General features: G+C 47.5%; 1 protein-coding gene across 1 annotated transcript in view; it reads left to right on the top strand.

Annotated features, from left to right (window-relative positions):
* The window catches only part of LOC135019278 (cohesin subunit SA-2-like), a 440,449-nt gene that overhangs the window by 154,183 nt on the left and 260,676 nt on the right, over positions 1-25,590 (top strand). The window contains exons 6-7 of the mRNA XM_063953088.1: positions 3,580-3,656; positions 21,245-21,316. Of these exons, the coding sequence (XP_063809158.1) occupies positions 3,580-3,656; positions 21,245-21,316 (149 nt within the window). The remainder of the gene's footprint in view (positions 1-3,579; positions 3,657-21,244; positions 21,317-25,590) is intronic.

Raw genomic sequence — 25,590 nt, forward strand, 5'->3', positions numbered from 1 at the left:
TCATACTGTTAACTGGGTAGTTTATCACAAGTTATATGGTGTGATTGGTGTGGCTGGTATGGATCTCGCCCTTAGATTTACAAAAATCCTACCTCGTACTGTCCATCTCCTCTGGGCACAGTTTCCCTAACTGAGGTCTGGAGGAGGGGCATAGAGGGAGGAGCCAGTGCACACCCAGAGTCCAAAGCTTTCTTAAAGTGCCCTATCTCCTGCGGAGCCCGTCTATTCCCCATGGTCCTTACGGAGTCCCAGCATCCTCTACGGACTACGAGAAATAGATTTACCGGTAAGTAAAATCTAATTTTTTTAATCGGTCACAGACTACCTCCTCACACAAATAAGCATTTAGCAGTGGGACATATCTTTGTTGAGATTTTGTGTTAGTACTTCTCACCAACAATTTTTCAAATAAAGCTTACCAGCTTTGGAGGATATGCAGGTTACGTTGCAACAGGCTATCCGAAAATTGGTCCAGTCCCACGTCATTGTTCCAGTACCCCTACCTCAACGCGACAAAGGGTTTTACTCAAACCTGTTTGTGGTGCCGAAGCCGGACGGTTCGGTCAGCCCACTCTGAATCTGAAATCCTTGAATCCTTATTTGTGTGTGTTCAAGTTCAAAATGAATCCCTGCAAGCTGTGATTGCGAGCCTGAAAGAACAGGAATTTATGGTCTCTTTGGATATCAAGGACGCCTATCTCCATATTGCGATTTGTCCTCAGCAGGCGTACCTGCTGTTTGCCCTGCAGGACAATCACTTCAAGTTCCAGGCACTGCCCTTCAGCCTGTCAACAGACCCGAGGGTATTCACGAAGGTGATGGTGGAGATGATGCTTCATCTCCGGATCCAGGGGGTCAATGTGGTCCCTTACCTGGACGATCTTCTGATAAAGGCAAGATCCAGGGAGCTTTTGTTGCTCCATATTAACCGCACCATCCGTCTTCTGTCCGACCATGGGTGGATCCCCAACTTACAGACGTCCCACCTGAGGCCAACTCTGAGGCTCCAGTTCCTGGGATTGTTGCTAGACACTGTGGCCGAGCAGTTGTTTTTACCAGAGGACAAGGCGAAAACACTACTCGAGTGTCCATACATCTCTGCATGAGATTGTTGCGAAAAATAGTTGCCTCTTACGAGGCAATCCAGTATGGGAGGTTCCATGCCAGAACGTTTTAGTTGGATCTCCTGAGCAAGTGGTCCGGATCGCATCTCCAGATGCACCAAATGATTCAGCTGTCATCTCAGGCAAGTGATGGCTACAGTCTTCCAATCTCCTGGAGGGCAGGAGTTTCGGGATTCAGGATTGGACCCTCCTCACGACGGATGCGAGGCTCTAGAGGATGGGGAGCCTTCACCCAAGGGGCACAGTGCCAGGGCAGTTGGTCAGCCCATGAAAGCCTCCTTCCAATCAACATTCTGGAACTTCGGGCATCCTACAATGCTCTACTTCAAGCCTCTCCTCTGCTCAAGGATCACCCGATCCAGGTACAGTCGGGCAACGCCACGGCGGTGGCATATATCAATCGACAAGGAGGGACAAAAAGCAGAGCCTGCATGCGAGAGGTGTCAAAGATACTACTCTGGGCGAAAAGAAATGCCAGAGCCATGTCAGCAATCTTAATTCTGGGTGTGGACAACTGGAAGGTGGACTTACTGAGTCGTCACGATCTCCACTCGGGGGAATGGGGGCTCCACCATCTGGTGTTCCAGCAGATCATCGACCAGTGGGGTTGCCCATAAATAGACATGATGTTTTCTCATCTCAACAAGAAACTTCCCCTGTTTTGCTCACGGACCAGGGACCCTCAGGCGAGGGCATCAAGGTGTCCAGGCAATTCTAATTGCCGCGGATTGGCCTCGGAGGGCGTGGTACATGTCTGTCGAAGACCCTTGGCCTCTACCACTCAGAAGAGATCTTCATCAACAAGGACCGTACGTATACCCAGACTTACGTCGACTTCGTTTGACAGCATGGAAGTTGAGCGGAACATCCTAGCTCACAAGGGCCTTTCCAAGAAGGTTATTGCAACCATGGTTCAGGCCAGGAAACCTGTGACGTCAAAACACTATCATATCTGGAGGTGATATGTCTCTTGGTGCAAGGAACGCACGTATCTGCCTACAGAGTTTCACTTGGGACGTTTCCTATGTTTCCTGCAGGCTGGTGTGGATAAGGGCTAACGTCTGGGTTCTATTAAGGTCCAGATTTGAGCTCTTTCCATTTTCTTTCAGGAGAAATTGGCAGTGTTGCCAGAAGTTCAGACCTTCTTGCAAGGAGTACTCCACATACAACTCCTACGGCACCCTGGGATTTGGATGTAGTTTTGAACTTTCTACAGTCCTCCTGGTTTGAACCTCTGATGACTATAGAAGACAAGTACCTCATGTGGAAGACGATGATGTTACTAGCCCTGGCTTCTGCTCGACGTGTTTCAGAATTAGGGGCCTTATCGTATAAAAGTCCCTACTTGGTCTTTTACGAGGACAGAGCGGAGCTCCGGACTAGACAGCAGTTCCTGCCGAAGGTCGTCTCTGCGTTCCACTTGAATCAACGTATTGTGGGTCCGTCCAGTTCTGACACTTCTGCTCCTCCGGAGGCATTGGATGCTGTGCAGGCCTTGAAAATATGTTAAGCGTACAGCTTGGGTCAGAAAGACGGATTCCTTGTTCGTGCCCTATGATGCGCTGAAGAATGGTTGCCCTGCTTCAAAGCAGTCCATTGCTCGTTTGATTAGGCTTACTATCCAACAGGCCTATGTGTCGGTAGCCTTGCCTGTTCCTAAGTCTCTGAAGGCCCACCCTACTAGATCAGTAGGTTCTTCCTGGGCGGCTGCCCGTGGAGACTCCGCTTTGCAACTATGCCGAGCTGCTACCTGGTCGTGGAAGATCATTTTTTTGAAGTTCTACAAATTTGATAGCCTGACCAAAGAGGATACCCAGTTTGGGCAGGCGGTGCTGCAGTAGTCTCCGCCCGTTCCCGCACGTTCTGGAAGCTTTGGGACGTCCCCATCGTACTAGTTTTCCCCAATATTCCTTATGGATGCTAGAGAAAATAGGACTTTACCTATTGGTAAATCCTTTTCCCGTAGTCCATTAGGGATATTGGGCGCCCGCCTCAGTGCGTGGACTTTTCTACAGGTTCTTGTTCTTTAGTTACCTGTTCAGCTGTTGCTGTTGTTGTAACCAGCTGTTACTGGTTTTTTTATGTTGTAGTGTGTTGGTGTTTAAATCTCACCACCTTTTGTTACCTTGTTCCTTCTCTCATGTATGTCTTTTCTCCTTCGGGCACATTTTTATCCATAACTGCCTGTGGGAGAGGGCATAGAGGGTAGGAGCCAGCACACCCAGTTGAAGAAATTTAAAGTGCACTGGCTCCTTTGGACCCCGTCTATACCCCATCGTACTAGATTCCCCCAATATCCCTTATGGACTACAAGAAAAGGATTTACAGGTAGGTATTAAAATCCTTTTTTTTTTTTTACGTAGGAGTGGAGTACCTGTTAGTAAATTGTTGAATATAAAAGTAACAAGGCATCATTTTGCTGACATGTATGGTCTCTCTCTTTCTGTTTTCTCAGGGGTGGTAACAGCAGAGCTGTTTCAGAATCCTAAGAACAGAGAAATTATGCAGAAACTGACTGAGGAGTTTGATGAGGTAGTTATCGGCCATGCTGCTCCTTCCTTTACACTCAAAAACTCACGTAGTTGTACAGTACAGTATATTTACGAACGATTGGGTTTTGGTCAATTTTGCATTTTATGTGAGATTTTCTATCAATTTTGCAAAAGCGACAGAAAATGTGACAAAAACAAACAAACTTTTCCTGACCAAAACTGATCTCCTGGAAAACCATCGGCCATCTGGCCCTTGCAGCTCTGTTGCCATTGGAAGATGCAGACCCTGGCCTCTGCACTACTAGAAAATGAAGGGGAGACGCAACACCATTTTCGGGAATGCTGCCCAGCTCTGCCCACTCCCTCACCCCAAATGGCTGCAGCTTGTCAATCAGGCTGTAGGTCGGGTCAACACGTGTGTCCACGCAAAATGGGTCTTGCGCTTCTGCAGACAGCCCACCATCAGATGGATGCAATCCATTGGTTTGCGTACAGCTCTGAATGAGGCCTTAAGGCAATTTAAGGCTGTACAATGCTGGCACGTTTCCTACGGTAAGTAAACCACCACATGACTGAGAGAGACCCCACAATTACAGGAAACACAGCACCTTCTTGCATGTGATATATTTTGTCCAATAGAAAATCAGTGGGAAGTGGTAATCGTTTTATGATCGATTTATTTATTTATTTATTTATTCATTTTTAACCTCAAAATTTGCAGTAGATTTTTGGAAAGACAAAGGGCCTAATTCAGACTGTATCGCTGCAGCGATTGCAGTTTGAAGCCCTTTGGGGAGTGCGAAAGCATCTCAGAACTGCAACCGCTTCTGCCTGATTGACAGGCATAGGCGGTCGCGGTGCTGGAGGGGGGGCGTGCCAACGGTGTTAGAACGCTGTTGATTTGCCGCGGTCCAGACAACGCAGGCGTGTCCGGACTGTTGCGGTGGCAGCCGCATGACATCACACGCAGCCGCTGCAGCCTGGGATGCGGCGGGTAGCTGCCTGCCAGCACATCTAGGGTGCGCACTAGCTGCGCTGGCAGGGATCTACTTGGCCGGTGCCAGGTGGGGTAGGGCCTAACATGCGGAACGGACTAGCCCTGTGCTGGGCGTCCCCCCGTATGTACGCAATTTAGCACATCTATGATCACCTCTGAATTTCCCCCCAAAAACAACCGATTTTAGACTACCAAAAATCGATTGACATCAATTTAAAAACCATTAGCAAATGTGCAATTTAGATCCTGATACATGCCGTCTATGTCGGATGATTTAGATCGATTTAAAAATTGATCTTTAGTAAATATACCCTGTAATGTAAATAATTATTATTTTTTTCCTGCTTTTTATTTGTGTAAGTTAATTGAATATCCCTGACCTATTCCAAACGTGTATCCAAATGCTGTTATACTCCCAAAACGGTTAATGTAGACCATTAAATGATGGTTATAGAGGAGACATTCATTTTCTCTAGTACATCGACCGCAGGCAATTTATCTTCAAAAGATCTTGCTGTAGAGTAATCATGTGCACCACAGATGATGCCAGTTATCTAACAAATATGGAAAGTGAGTATTAGAAATGCAGAATTTACATATGAAGGTAGCTTAGACTATGCCATAACATCATATGAATGTGGATTTGCTAAATGCTGGTGGTCATCCCTCCAAGATGGAGCTTGCTGATGCAGAGTACCTTCACAAAAGTGACACGTAATAAGACTCATGATTCATTTAAGCCATACACCAAATACATAACTAAGCAGTGTTATATGAAAATTTGAAATAATTTCAATGAAAGGACTAGCATTAGAGTGATTGGAGGCTAGACATTGACGTAACCAAGACCTTTCTGCCACCTTGCATGCCAGAATTCACTTCTAGATTGCAGAGGCATTTCTAAAGTCTTGAAACTAGTAGTGCACCGTGAGATGTGGTGGGTGGACCATCTCATTGGTGTAAAACTAATTTGAAGCATGTCTGTTACTTTTTTTTAACTGAAGTTGATTGCTTGCGTAACTGTATACACTCAACATGAGTTGACTTGACATGACATGATCATGATACAGGTCATGATACACTGGGCAGGAGCTGATGTTGAGAAGTGCTCTCCTTTTTGTTGCAACCATTTTAATGACATGCCCTTGGAGTAGGTGCTTTCCTCTCCAACACCTCCTCTGGTATTCCTCACAGAAGTACGCTTGCCAAAAATAAAAACAGCTACAGTATGTACAGCAGCCACTTCCACTGAAACTGTTGAGCCTGCCAGGTGGAAGTGTTCTGCCTAGTCCATGCAGAACTTTCAACTGTCCGCTCTCTCCCACAGGGATCAGGTGGGATCCTTCTCTCCTCCTACTCCCGTCTGTGGCAGCCTCAGGAACTGCTTATTCACTGACTGTATTTCACAGCCTTTAGGCCCCACTACTGCATTACCAGATGAGCCAGCTTGCCCATATTGACCTAGCAAAATAGGTGAAAGACCCTGTTGGGGTCCCACGTCAGTTAAAATGATGCTGGAGTCTGTTTCCACAATCAAAACGTGGAAGTACCAGACTCCTGCTGCACTTAATTCTTTGAAAGTCTATTACTAGCTCTTCAAGGAAGTGGCCGAAAAATTAGAATAGGCTTTTTTTCATCCTTGGCTTGGATTCCTATATGCAAGTGAAAGCAAGGGTTCTAGTGTAAGCCATTCAGCAGACTCTTAACAGCTCAGGAAATTGACAAATCAGACATCTTAGTCTAAGAGAAAGAAGGTACAGAATGTTTCTTTCACCTTTCCACCTCATCTGGATGACCCCTTTTTTGTATAGCTTTGACCAGACCTGATAATAGGTTCTAGGTAAACCCTTTACCCTCTTTCCTGGGAGACCTATAGTGGATACTCCCTTTGCTTGACTAAAGGTGGGTACACACTGGTAGATATATCTGCCGATCAATTGATCGGCAGATATATCTATGGACGGATCGGCCAGTGTGTTGAGCATACACACTGCCCGATCCGTCGGGGACTGACGTCATGAACTGGGCGGGCGTGTTCACACGCCCACCCAGTTCAGCTGTCAATCACCACCAGCTGCTGCAGCATGTGTACAGGCGGTCGGCTAACCGCCCGTACACACACAGCGACGCGCCAATATATTTCGCTACATATATTGGCCGTAGGCTGTGCTGCGGGACCGACACAATACGTCTGTGAACGGCTGAGTTCACAGACGTATCGTCCGACGGACCTGCGATTCAAGAGAACGGACGATATATCGGCCAGTGTGTATCCGCCTTAACTCTTGACACCACCATTACTGTGACACCACAATTAGCCTATTTTCACTGGCCAAGTGTATCCCTTGGACTGATCTTAAGTAACAGTACAGTTCAATTAGGCAGGATTAATGTGTTCAGATCAAAGGCATTTAGGCCACATTCAGTGATGTTATTTTGGTAAAGCACATGCGTGAGGCATCTAAGGGCCTAATTCAGTCTGCAAGAAGTGAGACACTGGCCATGTTTTCTGTGTGCAGGATTGCAAGTGTATGCGGAGACACACCCTGATAATGGTTATGAAAAGCCTGTATTTTCTCTAACGTCCTAGTGGATGCTGGGGACTCCGTAAGGACCATGGGGAATAGACGGGCTCCGCAGGAGACTGGGCACTCTAAGAAAGATTTAGTACTACTGGTGTGCACTGGCTCCTCCCTCTATGCCCCTCCTCCAGACCTCAGTTAGAATCTGTGCCCGGAAGGAGCTGGGTGCATTTTAGTGAGCTCTCCTGAGCTTGCTAATAAGAAAGTATTTTAGTTAGGTTTTTTATTTTCAGAGAGCTTCTGCTGGCAACAGACTCTCTGCTACGTGGGACTGAGGGGAGAGAAGCAAACCTACTAACTGCGGCTAGATTGCGCTTCTTAGGCTACTGGACACCATTAGCTCCAGAGGGATCGAACACAGGAACTTAACCTTGGTTGTCCGTTCCCGGAGCCACGCCGCCGTCCCCCTCGCAGAGCCAGAAGACAGAAGCCGGCGGGTTGAAGCAAGAAGACGTCAAAATCGGCGGCAGAAGACTCCTGTCTTTATATGAGGTAGTGCACAGCACTGCAGCTGTGCGCCATTGCGCCCACACTAACCCACACACTCCGGTCACTGTAGGGTGCAGGGCGCAGGGGGGGGGGGGGGGCGCGCCCTGGGCAGCAATTGAGTACCTCCTGGCAAAAAAGCAGCATATATACAGCTGGGCACTGTAATATGCATGAGCCCCCGCCATTAATGTTACACAAAATCGCGGGACAGAAGCCCGCCGCTGAGGGGGCGGGGCCTTCTTCCTCAGCACTCACCAGCGCCATTTTCTCTCCACAGCTCCGCTGAGAGGAAGCTCCCCAGGCTCTCCCCTGCAGACTCATGGTAGAAAGAGGGTAAAAAGAGAGGGGGGGCACATAAATTTAGCGCATTAATCATATATACAGCAGCTACTGGGTAAACACTAAGTTACTGTGTGATTCCTGGGTCATATAGCGCTGGGGTGTGTGCTGGCATACTCTCTCTCTGTCTCTCCAAAAGGCCTTGTGGGGTCCTGTCCTCATATAGAGCATCCCCTGTGTGTGTGGTGTGTCGGTACGCTTGTGTCGACATGTTTGACGAGTGCTATGTGGAGGCAGAGCAGGTGCAGATGAATGACGTGTCTCCGCCGACGGCGCCGACACCTGATTGGATGGATATGTGGAAGGTGTTAAATGATAATGTAAACTCCTTGCATAAAAGGTTGGATAAAGCTGATGCCTTGGGACAGTCGGGGTCTCAGCCCATGCCTGATCCTACAGCGCAGAGGCCGTCAGGGCTGTAACACACACTCCGGTTTTTCCCGGATGGCAAAAAGCCGGACAAAGTTTGTCCGGCTTTTTGCCATCCGGGAGAAACCGGCAGTGTCTGTCACACAGGACGGCTTTGAGCCGTGTGTGATGCTGTGCGCATGCGCAGCATCAGACACGGCTTCAGAAAAAACCATTGTGTGTGAAAGCTCCCCTTCACACACATGGTTTACTGGCTCCAAGGACGGCCCGGCGGCCGCCCGGCCGCCGGACCTTCCAGTGGTGAGACCCGGCTGCAACCCGGCAGCCGGGCCGGGGCCGTGCAGTGTGAAGGGACCCTACCCCTCACACTGTTAACTACAATGCCGGCACGGGAAAAAGCCGTCCGGCTTTTTCCCGGCCGGCAACAACCGTGTAGTGTGTTTTAGCCCTCAGGGTCTCAGAAGCGCCCACTATCCCAAATTGTTGACACAGATATCGACACGGATTCTGACTCCAGTGTCGATGACGATGATGCAAAATTGCAGCCTAAAATGGCTAAAGCCATCCGCGACATGATTATAGCAATGAAGGATGTATTGCACATATCCGAGGTAAACCTTGTCCCTGACAAGAGGGTTTATATGTATGGGGAGAAAAAGCAAGAGGTGACTTTTCCCCCTTCACATGAGTTAAATGAGTTATGTGAAAAAGCGTGGGATTCCCCCGATAGGAAAGTGCTGATTTCCAAAAGGTTACTTATGGCGTACCCTTTCCCGCCAACGGACAGGATGCGCTGGGAATCCTCCCCTAGGGTAGACAAAGCTCTGACACGCTTATCTAAGAAGGTGGCCCTGCCGTCACAGGATACGGCCTCCCTAAAGGATCCTGCGGATAGGAAGCAGGAAAGTATCCTGAAGTCTGTTTATACACATTCAGGTACTCTACTGAGGCCGGCAATTGCGTCGGCCTGGATGTGTAGTGCTGTAGCAGCATGGACAGATAATCTGTCTGAGGAACTGGATACCTTGGACAAGGATACTATTTTACTGACCCTTGGGCATATAAAAGACGCTGTCCTATATATGAGGGATGCCCAGAGGGACATTTGCCTACTGGGCTCTAGAATAAATGCAATGTCAATTTCTGCCAGAAGGGTCCTGTGGACTCGGCAATGGACAGGTGATGCCGACTCCAAAAAGCACATGGAGGTTTTACCTTACAAGGGTGAGGAATTGTTTGGGGACGGTCTCTCGGACCTAGTTTCCACAGCTACGGCTGGGAAGTCAAATTTTTTGCCATATATTCCCTCACAGCCTAAGAAAGCACCGTATTACCAAATGCAGTCCTTTCGATCACAAAGAAGCAAGAAAGTCCGAGGTGCATCCTTTCTTGCCAAAGGCAGGGGTAGAGGAAAGAAGCTGCACCATACAGCTAGTTCCCAGGAACAGAAGTCCTCCCCGGCTTCCACTAAATCCAACGCATGACGCTGGGGCTCCACAGGTGGAGCCAGGAGCGGTGGGGGCGCGTCTCCGAAATTTCAGCCACCAGTGGGTTCGCTCACAGGTGGATCCCTGGGCTATACAGATTGTGTCTCAGGGATACAAGCTGGAATTCGAAGTGATGCCCCCTCACCGTTACCTCAAATCGGACCTGCCAGCTTCCCCCATGGAAAGGAAAGTAGTGTTAGCGGCAATTCACAAGTTATATCTCCAGCAGGTGGTGGTAAAGGTTCCCCTCCTTCAACAGGGAAGGGGATACTATTCCACAATGTTTGTGGTACCGAAACCGGACGGTTCGGTCAGACCCATATTGAATTTAAAGTCCCTGAACATTTATCTGAAAAGATTCAAGTTCAAAATGGAATCGCTCAGAGCGGTCATTGCAAGCCTGGAAGAGGGGGATTTTATGGTGTCTCGACATCAAGGATGCTTACTTGCATGTCCCCATTTATCCACCTCATCAGGAGTACCTCAGATTTGTGGTACAGGACTGTCATTACCAATTCCAGACGTTGCCGTTTGGGCTCTCCACGGCACCGAGAATATTTACCAAGGTAATGGCGGAAATGATGGTGCTCCTGAGAAAGCGAGGAGTCACAATTATCCCATACTTGGACGATCTCATCATAAAGGTGAGGTCCAGAGAGCAGTTGCTGATCAGCGTAGCACACTCTCAGGAAGTGTTGCAACAGCACGGCTGGATTCTGAATATCCCAAAGTCGCAGCTGATTCCTACGACGCGTCTGCCCTTTCTGGGCATGATTCTGGACACAGACCAGAAGAAGGTGTTTCTCCCGGCGGAGAAGGCTCAGGAGCTCGTGACTCTAGTCAGAGACCTCTTAAAACCGAAACAGGTGTCGGTGCATCACTGCACGCGAGTCCTGGGAAAGATGGTGGCATCATACGAAACCATTCCCTTCGGCAGGTTCCATGCGAGGATCTTTCAGTGGGATCTGTTGGACAAGTGGTCCGGATCGCATCTTCAGATGCATCGGCTGATCACCCTGTCCCCCAGGGCCAAGGTGTCTCTTCTGTGGTGGCTGCAGAGTGCTCACCTTCTCGAGGGCCGCAGGTTCGGCATACCGGACTGGGTCCTGGTGACCACGGATGCGAGCCTCCGAGGATGGGGGGCAGTCACTCAGGGAAGAAACTTCCAAGGGTTGTGGTCAAGTCAGGAGGCTTGTCTGCACATAAATATCCTGGAACTAAGGGCCATATACAACGCCCTGAGTCAAGCGGAGCCTCTGCTTCGCAACCAACCGGTGCTGATTCAGTCAGACAACATCACCGCAGTGGCTCATGTAAACCGCCAGGGCGGCACAAGAAGCAGAGTGGCAATGGCGGAAGCCACCAGGATTCTTCGTTTGGCGGAGAATTACGTCAAGCACTGTCAGCAGTGTTCATTCCGGGAGTGGACAACTATGAAGCAGACTTCCTCAGCAGGCACGACCTCCACCCGGGAGAGTGGGGACTTCATCAAGAAGTCTTCACGCAGATTACAAATCGATAGGAACTGCCACAGGTGGACATGATGGCATCACGCCTCAACAAAAAGCTAAAAGGGTATTGCGCCAGGTCAAGGGACCCTCAGGCGATAGCTGTGGACGCACTAGTGACACCGTGGGTGTTTCAGTCGGTCTATGTATTTCCTCCTCTTCCTCTCATACCCAAGGTGCTGAGAATCGTAAGAAAAAGAGGAGTGAGAACAATACTCATTGTTCCGGATTGGCCAAGAAGGACTTGGTACCCGGAACTGCAAGAAATGCTCACAGAGGACCCATGGCCTCTGCCTCTCAGACAGGACCTGTTGCAACAGGGGCCCTGTCTGTTCCAAGACTTACTGCGTTTGACGGCATGGCGGTTGAACGCCGGATCCTTGCGGAAAAAGGCATTCCGGATGAAGTTATTCCTACGCTAATAAAGGCTTGGAAGGACGTGACAGCAAGACACTATCACCGTATATGGCGAAAATATGTTGCCTGGTGTGAGGCCAGGAAGGCCCCTACAGAGGAATTCCAGCTGGGCCGGTTCCTGCACTTCCTACAGTCTGGAGTGACTATGGGCTTGAAGTTGGGGTCCATAAAGGTCCAGATTTTGGCCCTATCCATTTTCTTTCAAAAAGAACTGGCTTCTCTTCCTGAAGTTCAGACGTTTGTTAAGGGAGTGCTGCATATTCAGCCCCCTTTTGTGCCACCAGTGGCACCTTGGGATCTCAACGTGGTGTTGGGTTTCCTGAAATCCCACTGGTTTGAGCCACTTAAGACCGTGGAGCTAAAGTATCTCACGTGGAAGGGGGCCATGCTGTTGGCCTTAGCTTTGGCTAGGCGTGTGTCAGAATTGGCGGCTTTGTCATGTAAAAGCCCCTATCTGGTTTTCCATGTGGACAGGGCAGAATTGCGGACTCGTCCACAATTTCTGCCGAAGGTGGTATCATCTTTTCATTTGAACCAACCTATTGTGGTGCCTACGGCTACTCGTGACTTGGAGGATTCCAAGTTGCTTGATGTAGTCAGGGCTTTGAAGATTTATGTGGCCAGAACGGCTGGAGTCAGGAAAACTGACTAGCTGTTTATCCTGTATGCATCCAACAAGCTGGGTGCTCCTGCTTCAAAGCAAACTATTGCGCGCTGGATCTGTAACACGATTCAGCAGGCTCATTCTGCGGCTGGATTGCCGCATCCAAAATCGATAAAAGCCCATTCCACAAGGAAGGTGGGCTCTTCTTGGGCGGCTGCCCGAGGGGTCTCGGCATTACAGCTTTGCCGAGCAGCTACTTGGTCGGGTTCAAACACTTTTGCAAAATTCTACAAGTTTGATACCCTTGCTGAGGAGGACCTTGTGTTTGCCCATTCGGTGCTGCAGAGTCATCCGCACTCTCCCGCCCGTTTGGGAGCTTTGGTATAATCCCCATGGTCCTAACGGAGTCCCCAGCATCCACTAGGACGTTAGAGAAAATAAGATTTTACTCACCGGTAAATCTATTTCTCGTAGTCCGTAGTGGATGCTGGGCGCCCGTCCCAAGTGCGGACTTTCTGCAATACGTGTATATAGTTATTGCTTAATAAAGGGTTATGTTATGTTGGCATCCGTGGTTGATGCTTTGTTGTTGTTCATACTGTTAACTGGGTATGTTATCACAAGTTATACGGTGTGATTGGTGTGGCTGGTATGAGTCTTACCCTGGATTCCAAAATCCTTTCCTTGTAATGTCAGCTCTTCCGGGCACAGTTTCCTTAACTGAGGGCTGGAGGAGGGCATAGAGGGAGGAGCCAGTGCACACCAGTAGTACTAATTCTTTCTTAGAGTGCCCAGTCTCCTGCGGAGCCTGTCTATTCCCCATGGTCCTTACGGAGTCCCCAGCATCCACTACGGACTACGAGAAATAGATTTACCGGTAAGTAAAATCTTATTTTTGCCATCACTCCCCCTAAGTTCCCCAATTATGGCACTTTTCAATCACTTTGCGAATTAATCCTCCCTGCGAGCGGCAATGACTAAGGTACCTTGGCACATGCGCAGTGAGATTGTGATGCATGCGCAATCGGCTGATATTTGCTCATATGCGTGTTATCAATATTGTGTAGAACTGTGAATCAGGTCAGGTATTGTCTCATCAACACTTGACCAGCCAACTTTTCAGACAGTTTCCATGAGCATAGATTGTTCTGGTGGTGGCTTGGTGGCAATCACATTTTCACTTTGGACTGGTTGTGACCACAGATGACTGTCTTTGAAGTTACCAACTTTTGCTCTTCAGTGTGGATTAAAAGGTGCTGTATATCAGACCATATCAGATCCTATTTTCAGAGCACGTACTTTTTGCAAAGTCCAGATCAAAATAATTTCAGACATCTCGTTGGCTTGCAATAATCAGCAATGGAGGCACCAAGGGAGCCCTGGTCATGAGTATCAGGGTCAAACAATTTGTGGAAATTAATTTATTAGATATTCCAGATATTGCAGCAGTTACTGTTGTGGGGTAGAAACAGGAATATTAGACCCTTTGCTTTGAAATTTTTAGCCACTTAGAGCTTGTCATGCTGGCTTCTTTTTAGCCATAAGGTGGTGCATCTTTGTTCCAGGACAAGGGATCAAAAGGTATTTCTTGTAGCTGCCAGGTGGGTGCCTTGGAACTTCCATGGGATCTACCGTTCTCTGTGATAGTTATGCTTCTGTGGGTTTAAAGTGAAAAAGCCAGAGTGATTCTGGTTTCAATGGACTAGCCTGGAAGATAATAATATGCCAGCATAGCAGAAAAACCATGGTATGGCAGTTGAAGCCATGATCTTTACATATTCTTTATATTTTTATGCAGTGTGGTTCTAACCATTCTTCACAGTACTGAAAGATGTTATTTCCAGTTGTGGAGTATATATATGTATGCTTATGCTAAATTTCTCTGACGTCCTAGTGGATGCTGGGAACTCCGTAAGGACCATGGGGAATAGACGGGCTCCGCAGGAGACTGGGCACTCTAAAAGAAAGATTAGGTACTATCTGGTGTGCACTGGCTCCTCCCTCTATGCCCCTCCTCCAGACCTCAGTTAGAATCTGTGCCCGGCCAGAGCTGGATGCACCCAGTGGGCTCTCCTGAGCTCACTAGAAAAGAAAGTATTTGTTAAGGTTTTTTATTTTCAGTGAGATCTGCTGGCAACAGACTCACTGCTACGAGGGACTGAGGGGAGAGGAGCAAACCTACCTGCTTGCAGCTAGCTTGTGCTTCTTAGGCTACTGGACACCATTAGCTCCAGAGGGTTAGAACACAGGGCCTGACCTCGATCGTCCGTTCCCGGAGCCGCGCCGCCGTCCCCCTTGCAGAGCCAGAAGACAGAAGAGAACGACGAAAAACGGTGGCTGAAGACTCCTGTCTTCATTAAGGTAGCGCACAGCACCGCAGCTGTGCGCCATTGCTCCCACAGCACACCACACACTCCGGTCACTGTTGGGTGCTGGGGGGGGGGTGTGTGTAAAAACCCCCGCCATTAATGTTATACAAACGCGGGAGAAGCCCGCCGCTGAGGGGGCGGGGCCTTCTTCCTCAGCACACCAGCGCCATTTTCTCTTCACAGCTCCGCTGGAAGGACGCTCCCCAGGCTCTCCCCTGCAGTATCCTGTACAAGAAGGGTAAAAAAGAGAGGGGGGGCACATAAATTTAGGCGCAAAGTGTATAATAGGCAGCTATTGGGAAAAATCACTAATTTTAGTGTAAATCCCTGTGTTATATAGCGCTGTGGTGTGTGCTGGCATACTCTCTCTCTGTCTCCTCAGTCAGAGCATTCCCTGTGGTGTGTGCGGTGTGTCGGTACGGCTGTGTCGACATGTTTGATGAGGGTTACGTGGAGGCGGAGCAGGGGCAGATAAGTGTGGTGTCGCCCCCGACGGGGCCGACACCGGATTGGATGGATATGTGGAAGGTCTTAACCGACAGTGTCAACTCCTTACATAAAAGGTTCGATGACGCAGCAGCATTGGGACAGCCGGGATCTTAGCCCGCGCCTGCCCAGGCGTCTCAGAGGCCATCAGGGGCTCATAAACGCCCGCTAGCTCAGATGGTAGACACAGATGTCGACACGGAGTCTGACTCCAGTATAGATGAGGATGAGACAAATGTACAATCTACAAAGGCCATCCGATGCATGATTACTGCAATGAAAAATGTATTGCACATTTCTGATGTTAACCCGGTTACTACCAAGAGGAATATTATGTTTGGGGAGAAAAAGCAGCCAGTGTCTTTTCCCCCATCTGATGAATTAAATGAATTGTGTGAAGAAGCGTGGAGTTCCCCCGATAAGAAACTAGTAATTTCTAAGAGGTTACTGATGGCGTACCCTTTCCCGCCAGCGGACAGGTTACGTTGGGAAACATCCCCTAGGGTGGACAAGGCGCTCACACGCTTATCAAAAAAGGTGGCACTGCCGTCTCAGGATACGGCCGCCCTAAAGGAGCCTGCGGATAGAAAGCAGGAAGCTATCCTGAAGTCTGTGTATACACACTCGGGTACTATACTGAGACCTGCTATTGCTTCAGCATGGATGTGTAGTGCTGCAGCAGCATGGTCTGATACCCTGTCAGACAACATTGATTCCCTCGACAGGGATACTATTTTGCTGACCATAGAACATATAAAAGACGTCGTCTTATATATGCGGGATGCACAGAGGGACATTTGCCTGCTGGCATCTAGAATTAATGCAATGTCCATTTCTGCCAGGAGAGTATTATGGACTCGGCAGTGGACAGGTGATGCTGATTCTAATAAACACATGGAGGTTTTGCCTTATAAGGGTGAGGAATTGTTTGGGGACGGTCTCTCGGACCTCGTATCCACAGCAACAGCTGGGAAGTCAACCTTTTTACCTCAGGTTTCCTCACAGCCTAAGAAAGCACCGTATTATCATGTACAGTCCTTTCGGCCTCAGAAAGGCAAGCGGGTCAGAGGCGCATCCTTTCTGCCCAGAGGCAGGGGTAGAGGAAAGAAGCTGCACCAGACAGCCAGTTCCCAGGAACAAAAATCCTCCCCCGCTTCCACTAAGTCCACCGCACGACGCTGGGGCTCCACAGGCGGAGCCAGGTGCGGTGGGGGCGCGTCTCCGAAACTTCAGCAACCAGTGGGTTCGCTCACAGGTGGATCTCTGGGCTGTACAAATTGTATCTCAGGGATACAAGCTGGAGTTTGAGGCGACTCCCCCTCGCCGTTACCTCAAATCAGCCTTGCCAGCTGCTCCCAGGGAAAGTGAGGTAGTACTGGCGGCAATTCACAAGCTGTACCTCCAGCAGGTGATCATCAAGGTCCCCCTCCTTCAACAGGGAAGGGGTTACTATTCCACAATGTTTGTGGTACCGAAACCAGACGGTTCGGTGAGACCCATTCTGAATTTAAAATCCTTGAACACTTATATAAAGAAGTTCAAGTTCAAAATGGAATCGCTCAGAGCGGTCATTGCAAGCCTGGAAGAGGGGGATTTTATGGTGTCACTGGACATCAAGGATGCTTACTTGCATGTCCCCATTTACCCACCTCACCAGGAGTACCTCAGGTTTGTGGTACAGGACTGTCATTACCAATTCCAGACGTTGCCGTTTGGTCTGTCCACGGCACCGAGAGTATTTACCAAGGTAATGGCCGAAATGATGATACTCCTTCGGAAGAAGGGAGTTATAATTATCCCGTACTTGGACGATCTCCTTATAAAGGCGAGGTCCAGAGAGCAGTTGTTGGTCAGCGTAGCACTATCTCGGGAAGTGTTGCAACAGCACGGCTGGATTCTGAATACCCCAAAGTCGCAGCTGATTCCTGCGATGCGTCTGCTATTCCTGGGCATGATTCTGGACACATAACAGACGAAGGTGTTTCTCCCGGTGGAGAAGGCCCAGGAATTGTCATCTCTGGTCAGGGACCTCCTGAAACCAAAGCAGGTGTCGGTGCATCACTGCACGCGAGTCCTGGGAAAGATGGTGGCTTCTTACGAAGCAATTCCCTTCGTCAGGTTCCATGCAAGGATCTTTCAGTGGGATCTGTTATACAAATGGTCCGGATCGCATCTTCAGATGCATCGGTTGACCACCCTGTCACCCAAGGGACAGGGTGCTTCTGCTGTGGTGGCTGCAGAGTGCTCATCTTCTCGAGGGCCGCAGATTCGGCATACAGGACTGGGTCCTGGTGACCACGGATGCAAGCCTCCGAGGATGGGGGGCAGTCACTCTGGGAAGGAACTTCCAAGGACAGTGGTCAAGTCAGGAGACTTCACTACACATAAATATACTGGAACTAAGGGCCATTTACAACGCCCTGAGTCAAGCAGAGCCCCTGCTTCGCAACCAACCAGTGCTGATTCAATCAGACAACATCACGGCGGTCGCCCATGTAAACCGTCAGGGCGGCACAAGAAGCAGGATGGCGATGGCAGAAGCCACAAGGATTCTTCGATGGGCGGAGAATCACGTGCTAGCACTGTCAGCAGTGTTCATTTCGGGAGTGGACAACTGGGAAGCAGATTTCCTCAGCAGGCACGACCTCCACCCGGGAGAGTGGGGGTTTCACCCAGAAGTCTTCACGCAGATTGTAAACCATTGGGAACGGCCACAGGTGGACATGATGGCGTCCCGCCTCAACAAAAAGCTAAAAAAAATATTGCGCCAGGTCAAGGGACCCTCAGGCGATAGCTGTGGACGCACTAGTGACAGCGTGGGTGTAAAAGTCGGTTTATGTGTTCCCTCCTCTTCCTCTCATACCCAAGGTACTGAGGATAGTAAGAAAGAGAGGAGTAAGAACTATACTCATCGTTCCGGATTGGCCAAGAAGAACTTGGTATCCAGAACTACAAGAAATGATCTCAGAGGACCCATGGCCTCTGCCTCTCAGACAGGACCTGTTACAGCAGGGGCCCTGTCTGTTCCAAGACTTACAGCGGCTGCGTTTGACGGCATGGCGGTTGAACACCGGATCCTAACGGAAAAGGGCATTCCAGATGAAGTGATTCCTACGCTGATAAAGGCTAGGAAGGATGTGACAGCAAAACATTATCACCGCATATGGCGAAAATATGTTGCTTGGTGTGAGGCCAGGAAGGCCCCAACAGAGGAATTCCAGCTAGGGCGATTTCTGCACTTCCTACAGTCAGGAGTGACTATGGGCCTAAAATTGGGGTCCATAAAGGTCCAGATTTCGTCCCTATCTATTTTCTTCCAAAAAAAACTGGCTTCACTGCCTGAAGTTCAGACGTTTGTTAAGGGAGTGCTGCATATTCAGCCCCCTTTTGTGCCTCCAGTGGCACCTTGGGATCTTAACGTTGTCTTGGATTTCCTGAAATCCCACTGGTTTGAGCCACTTAAGACCGTGGAGCTAAAATATCTCACGTGGAAAGTGGTCATGCTGTTGGCCTTAGCTTCGGCTAGGCGTGTGTCAGAATTGGCGGCTTTGTCATGTAAAAGCCCTTATCTGATCTTCCATATGGACAGGGCAGAATTGAGGACTCGTCCCCAATTTCTCCCTAAGGTGGTATCAGCGTTTCATTTGAACCAACCTATTGTGGTGCCTGCGGCTACTCGGGACTTGGAGGACTCCAAGTTACTGGATGTAGTCAGGGCTTTGAAAATCTATGTAGCCAGGGCGGCTGGAGTCAGGAAAACTGACTCGCTGTTTATCCTGCATGCACCCAACAAGCTGGGTGCTCCTGCTTCAAAGCAAACTATTGCGCGCTGGATCTGTAACACGATTCAGCAAGCTCATTCTGCGGCAGGATTGCCGCATCCTAAATCAGTAAAAGCCCATTCCACAAGGAAGGTTGGCTCTTCTTGGGCGGCTGACCGAGGGGTCTCGGCTTTACAGCTTTGCCGAGCTGCTACTTGGTCGGGTTCAAACACATTTGCTAAGTTCTACAAGTTTGATACCCTGGCTGAGGAGGACCTTACCTTTGCTCATTCGGTGCTGCAGAGTCATCCGCACTCTCCCGCCCGTTTGGGAGCTTTGGTATAATCCCCATGGTCCTTACGGAGTTCCCAGCATCCACTAGGACGTCAGAGAAAATAAGAATTTACTCACCGGTAAATCTATTTCTCGTAGTCCGTAGTGGATGCTGGGCGCCCGTCCCAAGTGCGGACTCTCTGCAATACATGTATATAGTTATTGCTTAACTAAAGGGTTATTGTTATGAGCCATCCGTTGAATGAGGCTCAGTTATTGTTCATACTGTTAACTGGGTATAGTTATCACAAGTTGTACAGTGTGATTGGTGTGGCTGGTATGAGTCTTACCCTGGATTCCAAATCCTTTCCTTGTTGTGTCAGCTCTTCCGGGCTCAGTTTCCCTAACTGAGGTCTGGAGGAGGGGCATAGAGGGAGGAGCCAGTGCACACCAGATATTACCTAATCTTTCTTTTAGAGTGCCCAGTCTCCTGCGGAGCCCGTCTATTCCCCATGGTCCTTACGGAGTTCCCAGCATCCACTACGGACTACGAGAAATAGAATTACCGGTGAGTAAATTCTTATTATTCATCCATCCATACCAATACCAAAATAAGGAATTTTAGCTAGACCAGGATGCATATACAGTAGATGACATAAAGGTATAATTTTCTAGTAAATTTATTTTAGTGCAGCACTTTCCTTAACAATAAAGACACTTATAAATACAGCTATCAATGTAACACCTTCACTGTGTATTCTTGATGCTTGCTAAATGCACAATGTTGATAGTGCGTAAAAGGACCTACTGTACGCTTACATTTTTTGACAACTGCTTTGTTTCATGTCAAATATGAGTGATCATGCTTACTACGATATAATGGCAGTCTAATAGGCCCTACACACTGGCCGATTACACTGAGCGATATGAACGATCTTGTTCATTAATGCATGAGATATCGTTCATATCACACAGTGTGTAGGCACCAACAATGAACGATGCGTGGCCCCGTACACGTTCATCGTTGGTGCCGGCTCATTTATACCTGCAAGCCAATATGGACATTCTCGTCCATATTAGCATGCAGGGCTATGGGGCCGGGTGACATCCGGGAGTGAAGAAACTTCACCCCCCCGTCACCGAGTCATCCGTCGGCCGTATCTGCCGTTGGGCACCTCGGCCAGTGTGTAGGGCCCATTAGGGCATACTCATTAAGTGCATAGATACTGCAGGGAATTTTTGAGAACACACTGTGAACACATGTTGAAAATAAGGCAAACAAATAAACGATAAAAAACTAGCGCTGCTGATGTTTTATAAATTATTAAAACATTAAAACAGTAGAACTTTCACAATGAAACATCTGATGGGGGAGTTTTAGAAACGAAATGCTTCATCCACAATCTGCCCTCAAATGGCTCCACGTATTTAGAAAGACACTCACATCAATATTCAGCCTCGCGTTCCTATAACGGTATCTTTATGGCTATAGGAAATAGCTGGTGCTCTTTTCATTCACAGTGAACCATAAGAATGACACTTACATTGAAGTTCAGTCTCGAGTGCACTGAAAGGTTTCTTTTTATTTCTCCACTCACTGCAGACAGGAGACAGGCAGACGGTAGTGCTTAAAAATGTACACAAATTTATTCATGAAGCATAAAAACACACGAATACTGCAACACACGTCCCGCAGCTGATGTATAGTCGTCACAGCATAAAAACTTCAACCGGTTTCAAGGATTCTCTCCCCTTTGTTACATGTTGAAAATAAGCACAAAGATGCCAGTTTTGGATTATGTTTTAATGCTCTTGTTTGTAATTTATCTAATGCTGCCACTGATTATTCTATCTGTATTTAATTGTATTTAAAGTACTACCAATATTGTCCTAAATATGTTTAATATAAAGCCAATTCTGTCTGATTTTTTTTTATTTTTTTTTAAGGAAACCGGTTTGCAGTTTAAGAAGTTCATGGCTTATCCTTGGATTTTAACTATTACCTGGCCAGTTAATATGGTAAGACACATATGTCCCCTACATCATATCAGTAAGTACAAAATATTAGGGGAATACGTATCGCTCTTTAAACATCAAACATGTATCAGGATTCACAATTGTACTTGGTTTATTTTTGTGCTAAGTTTAGGAAAACTCTGGTCTAATTATGGCATTGGTTTTTTTTTGGAAACAAAATAGTAATAAAACAAGACTGGGTAATAACAGACAACGAGTTAAGAAGGTCCTGCTCATGCCCTCTCTAGCCACTTATCTTTTCCTTGGCCACCAGTGATAGGGGGCATCTGATAGGGGACCAGTGATAGGGGCATCTCCCAAAAGATAAGCTTCTTTGCTGACGATATTTTGTTATTTATGCTTGAAGCAACATTATCTTTGCCATATTTACATGCCATACTAGATGACTATGCTAAGATCTCCTACTATAAGCTAAACACCTCTAAAATGGAGGCCCTGCCGTTTAATGTTCTGGGGGTTACTCTTAAAGATACTCATAAATAAGCATGGCAATCTAAATCATTGAAATAGGCATTCAGTTGGCCGATGACGATGTTCTTTTTGATTGTAACTGCGTGCATTTGAGAATTTGACTAAAGAGTGGGTTTTACTTGAGGTTTCCTGGTTGTAGCAGCGGCAAAAAATGGTATCACTTCTTAAACTTATGTACCTCTTTTGCACAATTCCTCGGCCATTCCCTAAATCCCTTTGCATTAAATTTAACAAACTTCTGTCGCATTATGTGTGGAAATGGGCCAGGCCTAAAATAGCAAGGATTGTTCTTATTCTCCCCAAAAAATGAAGGAGGTGTGGCCTTTCCTGACTTTGAAACCTACCATAGTACCTGTTAACTAAGTCTGCTCACTGATTGGTTCGTATTGCACAGTCCTAAGCCTTGGGTACTGATAGAACGCTCCTTCATGGAACCCATCCCTTTGTCAGAATTGTTATGGTTACCTGCGGGAGCTCCTTTGATACATTCTGGCCCTGGCAAAGCGATACGAGTGACCCTGCAGACATGGTATAAATTTGTCTCTTCGTGTGAGGGTCTCTCTTTGCCCGCGCCAGAACTGTCATTGTCTACCATTGCTTGTCTTATCCCTAACCTGTGTCTCGACTCTTGGGTAACCAGAGGTCTGGTGCACCTTAAGGACATTTTTGACTCAAATGGTTTGGTTTCTTTCAATAGCCTACAATTATTATATGATGTCCCAAAATTTGACTTTTATAAATATTTGCAAATCCGTCATTGGGTGAGTTGTCACTCTTCAATCAACATTGATTCCTCAGCTACTCTGAGGCCGATCTGTTCTCGTTTGCAAGTATCACGTAGTAGAGGTGTAATCTGTTGGTGGTACTGATGCACGCTCATGGGTCTTAAAAAATTGCCGTCCCAAACAAAATGGGAACTTACAGTAGATGATTGGGACCGGATTTCTCGTCTGTGTTTCAAAAATATCTAAGTGTGTGAACCATTCTGAAATGTACTATAAATTATGTCACAGAGCTTATTTTCCTCCGGAAAGGCAACATCAAATTTGGCCTTCCACCTCAAAATATTATTGGAGACAATGCGGATGTGTATGTACCCTTTATCACATTTTCTGGTCCTGCCCAAGTCCTTATGGGCCAGTGTGTTTGTGCTTATTAAAGAGGTGCTAGGAGTAGATGTCCCATTTTTTCTGAAGGCGATATATATTTATTGGGCCATATTTTAATATCCACAAAAGCAGCCATAGCTCAACTTTGGAAATCGACATTGATTCCTAGCCTTGGTATAATTATTAATAAAATTCATAAGCACTATCTTTGTGAAATGGTTTCAGTGGGGTGAATACGAGTTAATGGTCATGGATTCCTTGGAGATTATGATGATGTTCACGTGCTCTCATTTTATTGTAACTTGATGAGTTAATCATTCTTTACTATTTGAGCAATGTATGTTATGGGCTCCCATAGGCGGATCCAGGGGGGGCACTCAGGCCCGTGCCCCCCATGTCATTCCTGACTTCTTTTTTTGTTTCAAAAGGAGAACCGCAGCAGCACTACTGCTATTTCCGTCAGTCAGATTTGATAAAAGAGCCGGCAGGCAATAGGACCCGCCGCGGCTCTAACACCAAGTCCGTGTGGTAACCAATGGGGAGGCCTCCTGCTCACACCGCAACCTACCTCCCCCACTGCCAGCCGGCCAGAGTCCAGCCCAGGCTCGGGGTTCAAATGCCAGCATCGAGTAAGACTGTTGCTTATGACGGCGCAGAAGGCTTCATTAGCTCTCACTGCACCGCACAGTTTCCCAGCGCTTCCTCCTCCACTTCCTTTACCACCATGCTAGGTGCAGTCAAACTCAGCCTCGGCTTTGAGAAGGCAGCCCATGTGATTGTGACAGGTCTGTCCTGCAGATGTCTTATGCTGCTTGTTGGAGATCCAGCTGGCTGCTTCTGCTAATTAAAGATGGGCAGTTTGTGTCCTCTGGTCTGAGTCTCAGTGCAGTTCCCCAAACAAGGTATGCTGCACCTGCCACCACCAACTAAAAACGTTAATAATTATATTGTGCTGGGGTGCCTTCCAGGCTCCGATAACTAATGGAACCGGTGATCAACATTTCAAGGCCCAATCAGCCTTTTCATCAGGGTGAAACATTGGCATTAAACCAGCAGGGATGCGCTCCTACAGCCAATCATTACCTGATGGCGTATCCTGTGAGGACACACCCCCTGTGATACCACACCCCTTATATGGGAGCACGCATGCCTTAGGTGCATGTAAATATAACTATTACCGTTCCCCTATCATGGTGCCCCCCCTTTAATTTTCTTCTGGATCCGCCCCTGAGGGCTCCTATAATAATGGTATGTTTGTACCTCGCATGTTTCCCTTTCTTTTTTTGTTCCCCTGTTTGTTTATTACCTTTCATTCAATAAAAACTATTGATAAAAAAAAAAAGAAGGTCCTGCTCACATGCTTAAGGGCCTCATACACTACAGCGACATGTCGGAGGCTAAAGTCAGATGCGATTTCCCTTGAACCGCCCGGCAGCTTCCCGTGCGGCAGGATCGCATACGATACATCATATGTGGTCGTTTTGCATACAATGTATCGTATAAGATCCCAGCCATGCCTGCGGGATCCGACATATCACGAGTGCAGCACTAACGACCTAGGGGCTCCGATCCGATGCTCACGGGACCGCGCATCGGATTACATGTAAAACACATCCGATTTGCCACTTTTCATCCGATTTATCGTCCCGAAAGGTCGAAATCTGATGAAATCGGACATTATCGTTTTAGTGTATGGGGCCTATTACAGTCCGTAGGGAAATAGACATTAATTCAAAAGGATTGGTGCAACCTATTGCATATTGGTACAGTCAGATTGCAGAGATTCTTGGTGGGCTGTATGATCACTCATACAGGAAAGTTGGCCAAAGGAATTCAAACAAAATACCTTCCTCAGACAGGTGCACGTTTGCTCTGCATCACCACCAAAGTGCTTAGTTTTGCTGATAAACTCAAGGCTCCCAGTTTACCCCCATTTAGTCTGGATTACAGTAATACATAATACACAGTACTAGATGAATATTTGTATTTTAAACTTTCTATAAATCAGTAGAAGGCAGTGCTGGGGGTGGTAATCTTCAGGCCTTTGCGCCCAAACTAAACAACAGTTGAATTGCTGCCTGTGAGTGCCCTTTAGTGGAGTTCGGCCAAATAATAATTGAATCGCCCCCCATTATTGTTCAGGATTTGTTGATATTTATATGAATCCATTCTTCCTACCACATGGACAAGTTTTCCTATGCTACTGGCTTCCACACATCCCAAAGCATTATTGATTAATTGACAATGTGCTCGTTATTTAACGATGTAAAGACCTTGTACTTTTTGTGTTAATATATTGCTATTAGGGAGCTAAAATATTAACTTGTAATGTACTTCAAAGTGAAATTACCTTGGATATAGCCAAAGTCATCTCCACTTTGTGTCTTCTTTTTTTTTTTTTATATACGTGTGGTGTTTTTATTAAGCATAGTGCTTCTTTCAACATATTTTATTGTCCCAAAGTGTCTCTTTTCTTTCTTCATGAAAAGAGTTCTCTGTGATACTGAATGTGCTGTTTTGGAGGTGAGCTAATTAGCTGAGTGTAGGAATGTGGAAATTATTGTGTAAGCATCATTGATCATGTTTCAAAGTGGCATGGGAAAACCACTGAAATGCAAATGTTTCCGCGTGTTTTTTGTCGTCTTGTTCTGGATTTTCTGCACTCAAGATGACTTT

The sequence above is a fragment of the Pseudophryne corroboree genome, chromosome 2 (assembly GCF_028390025.1).
Source record: "Pseudophryne corroboree isolate aPseCor3 chromosome 2, aPseCor3.hap2, whole genome shotgun sequence".
Classification (NCBI taxonomy): domain Eukaryota; kingdom Metazoa; phylum Chordata; class Amphibia; order Anura; family Myobatrachidae; genus Pseudophryne; species Pseudophryne corroboree.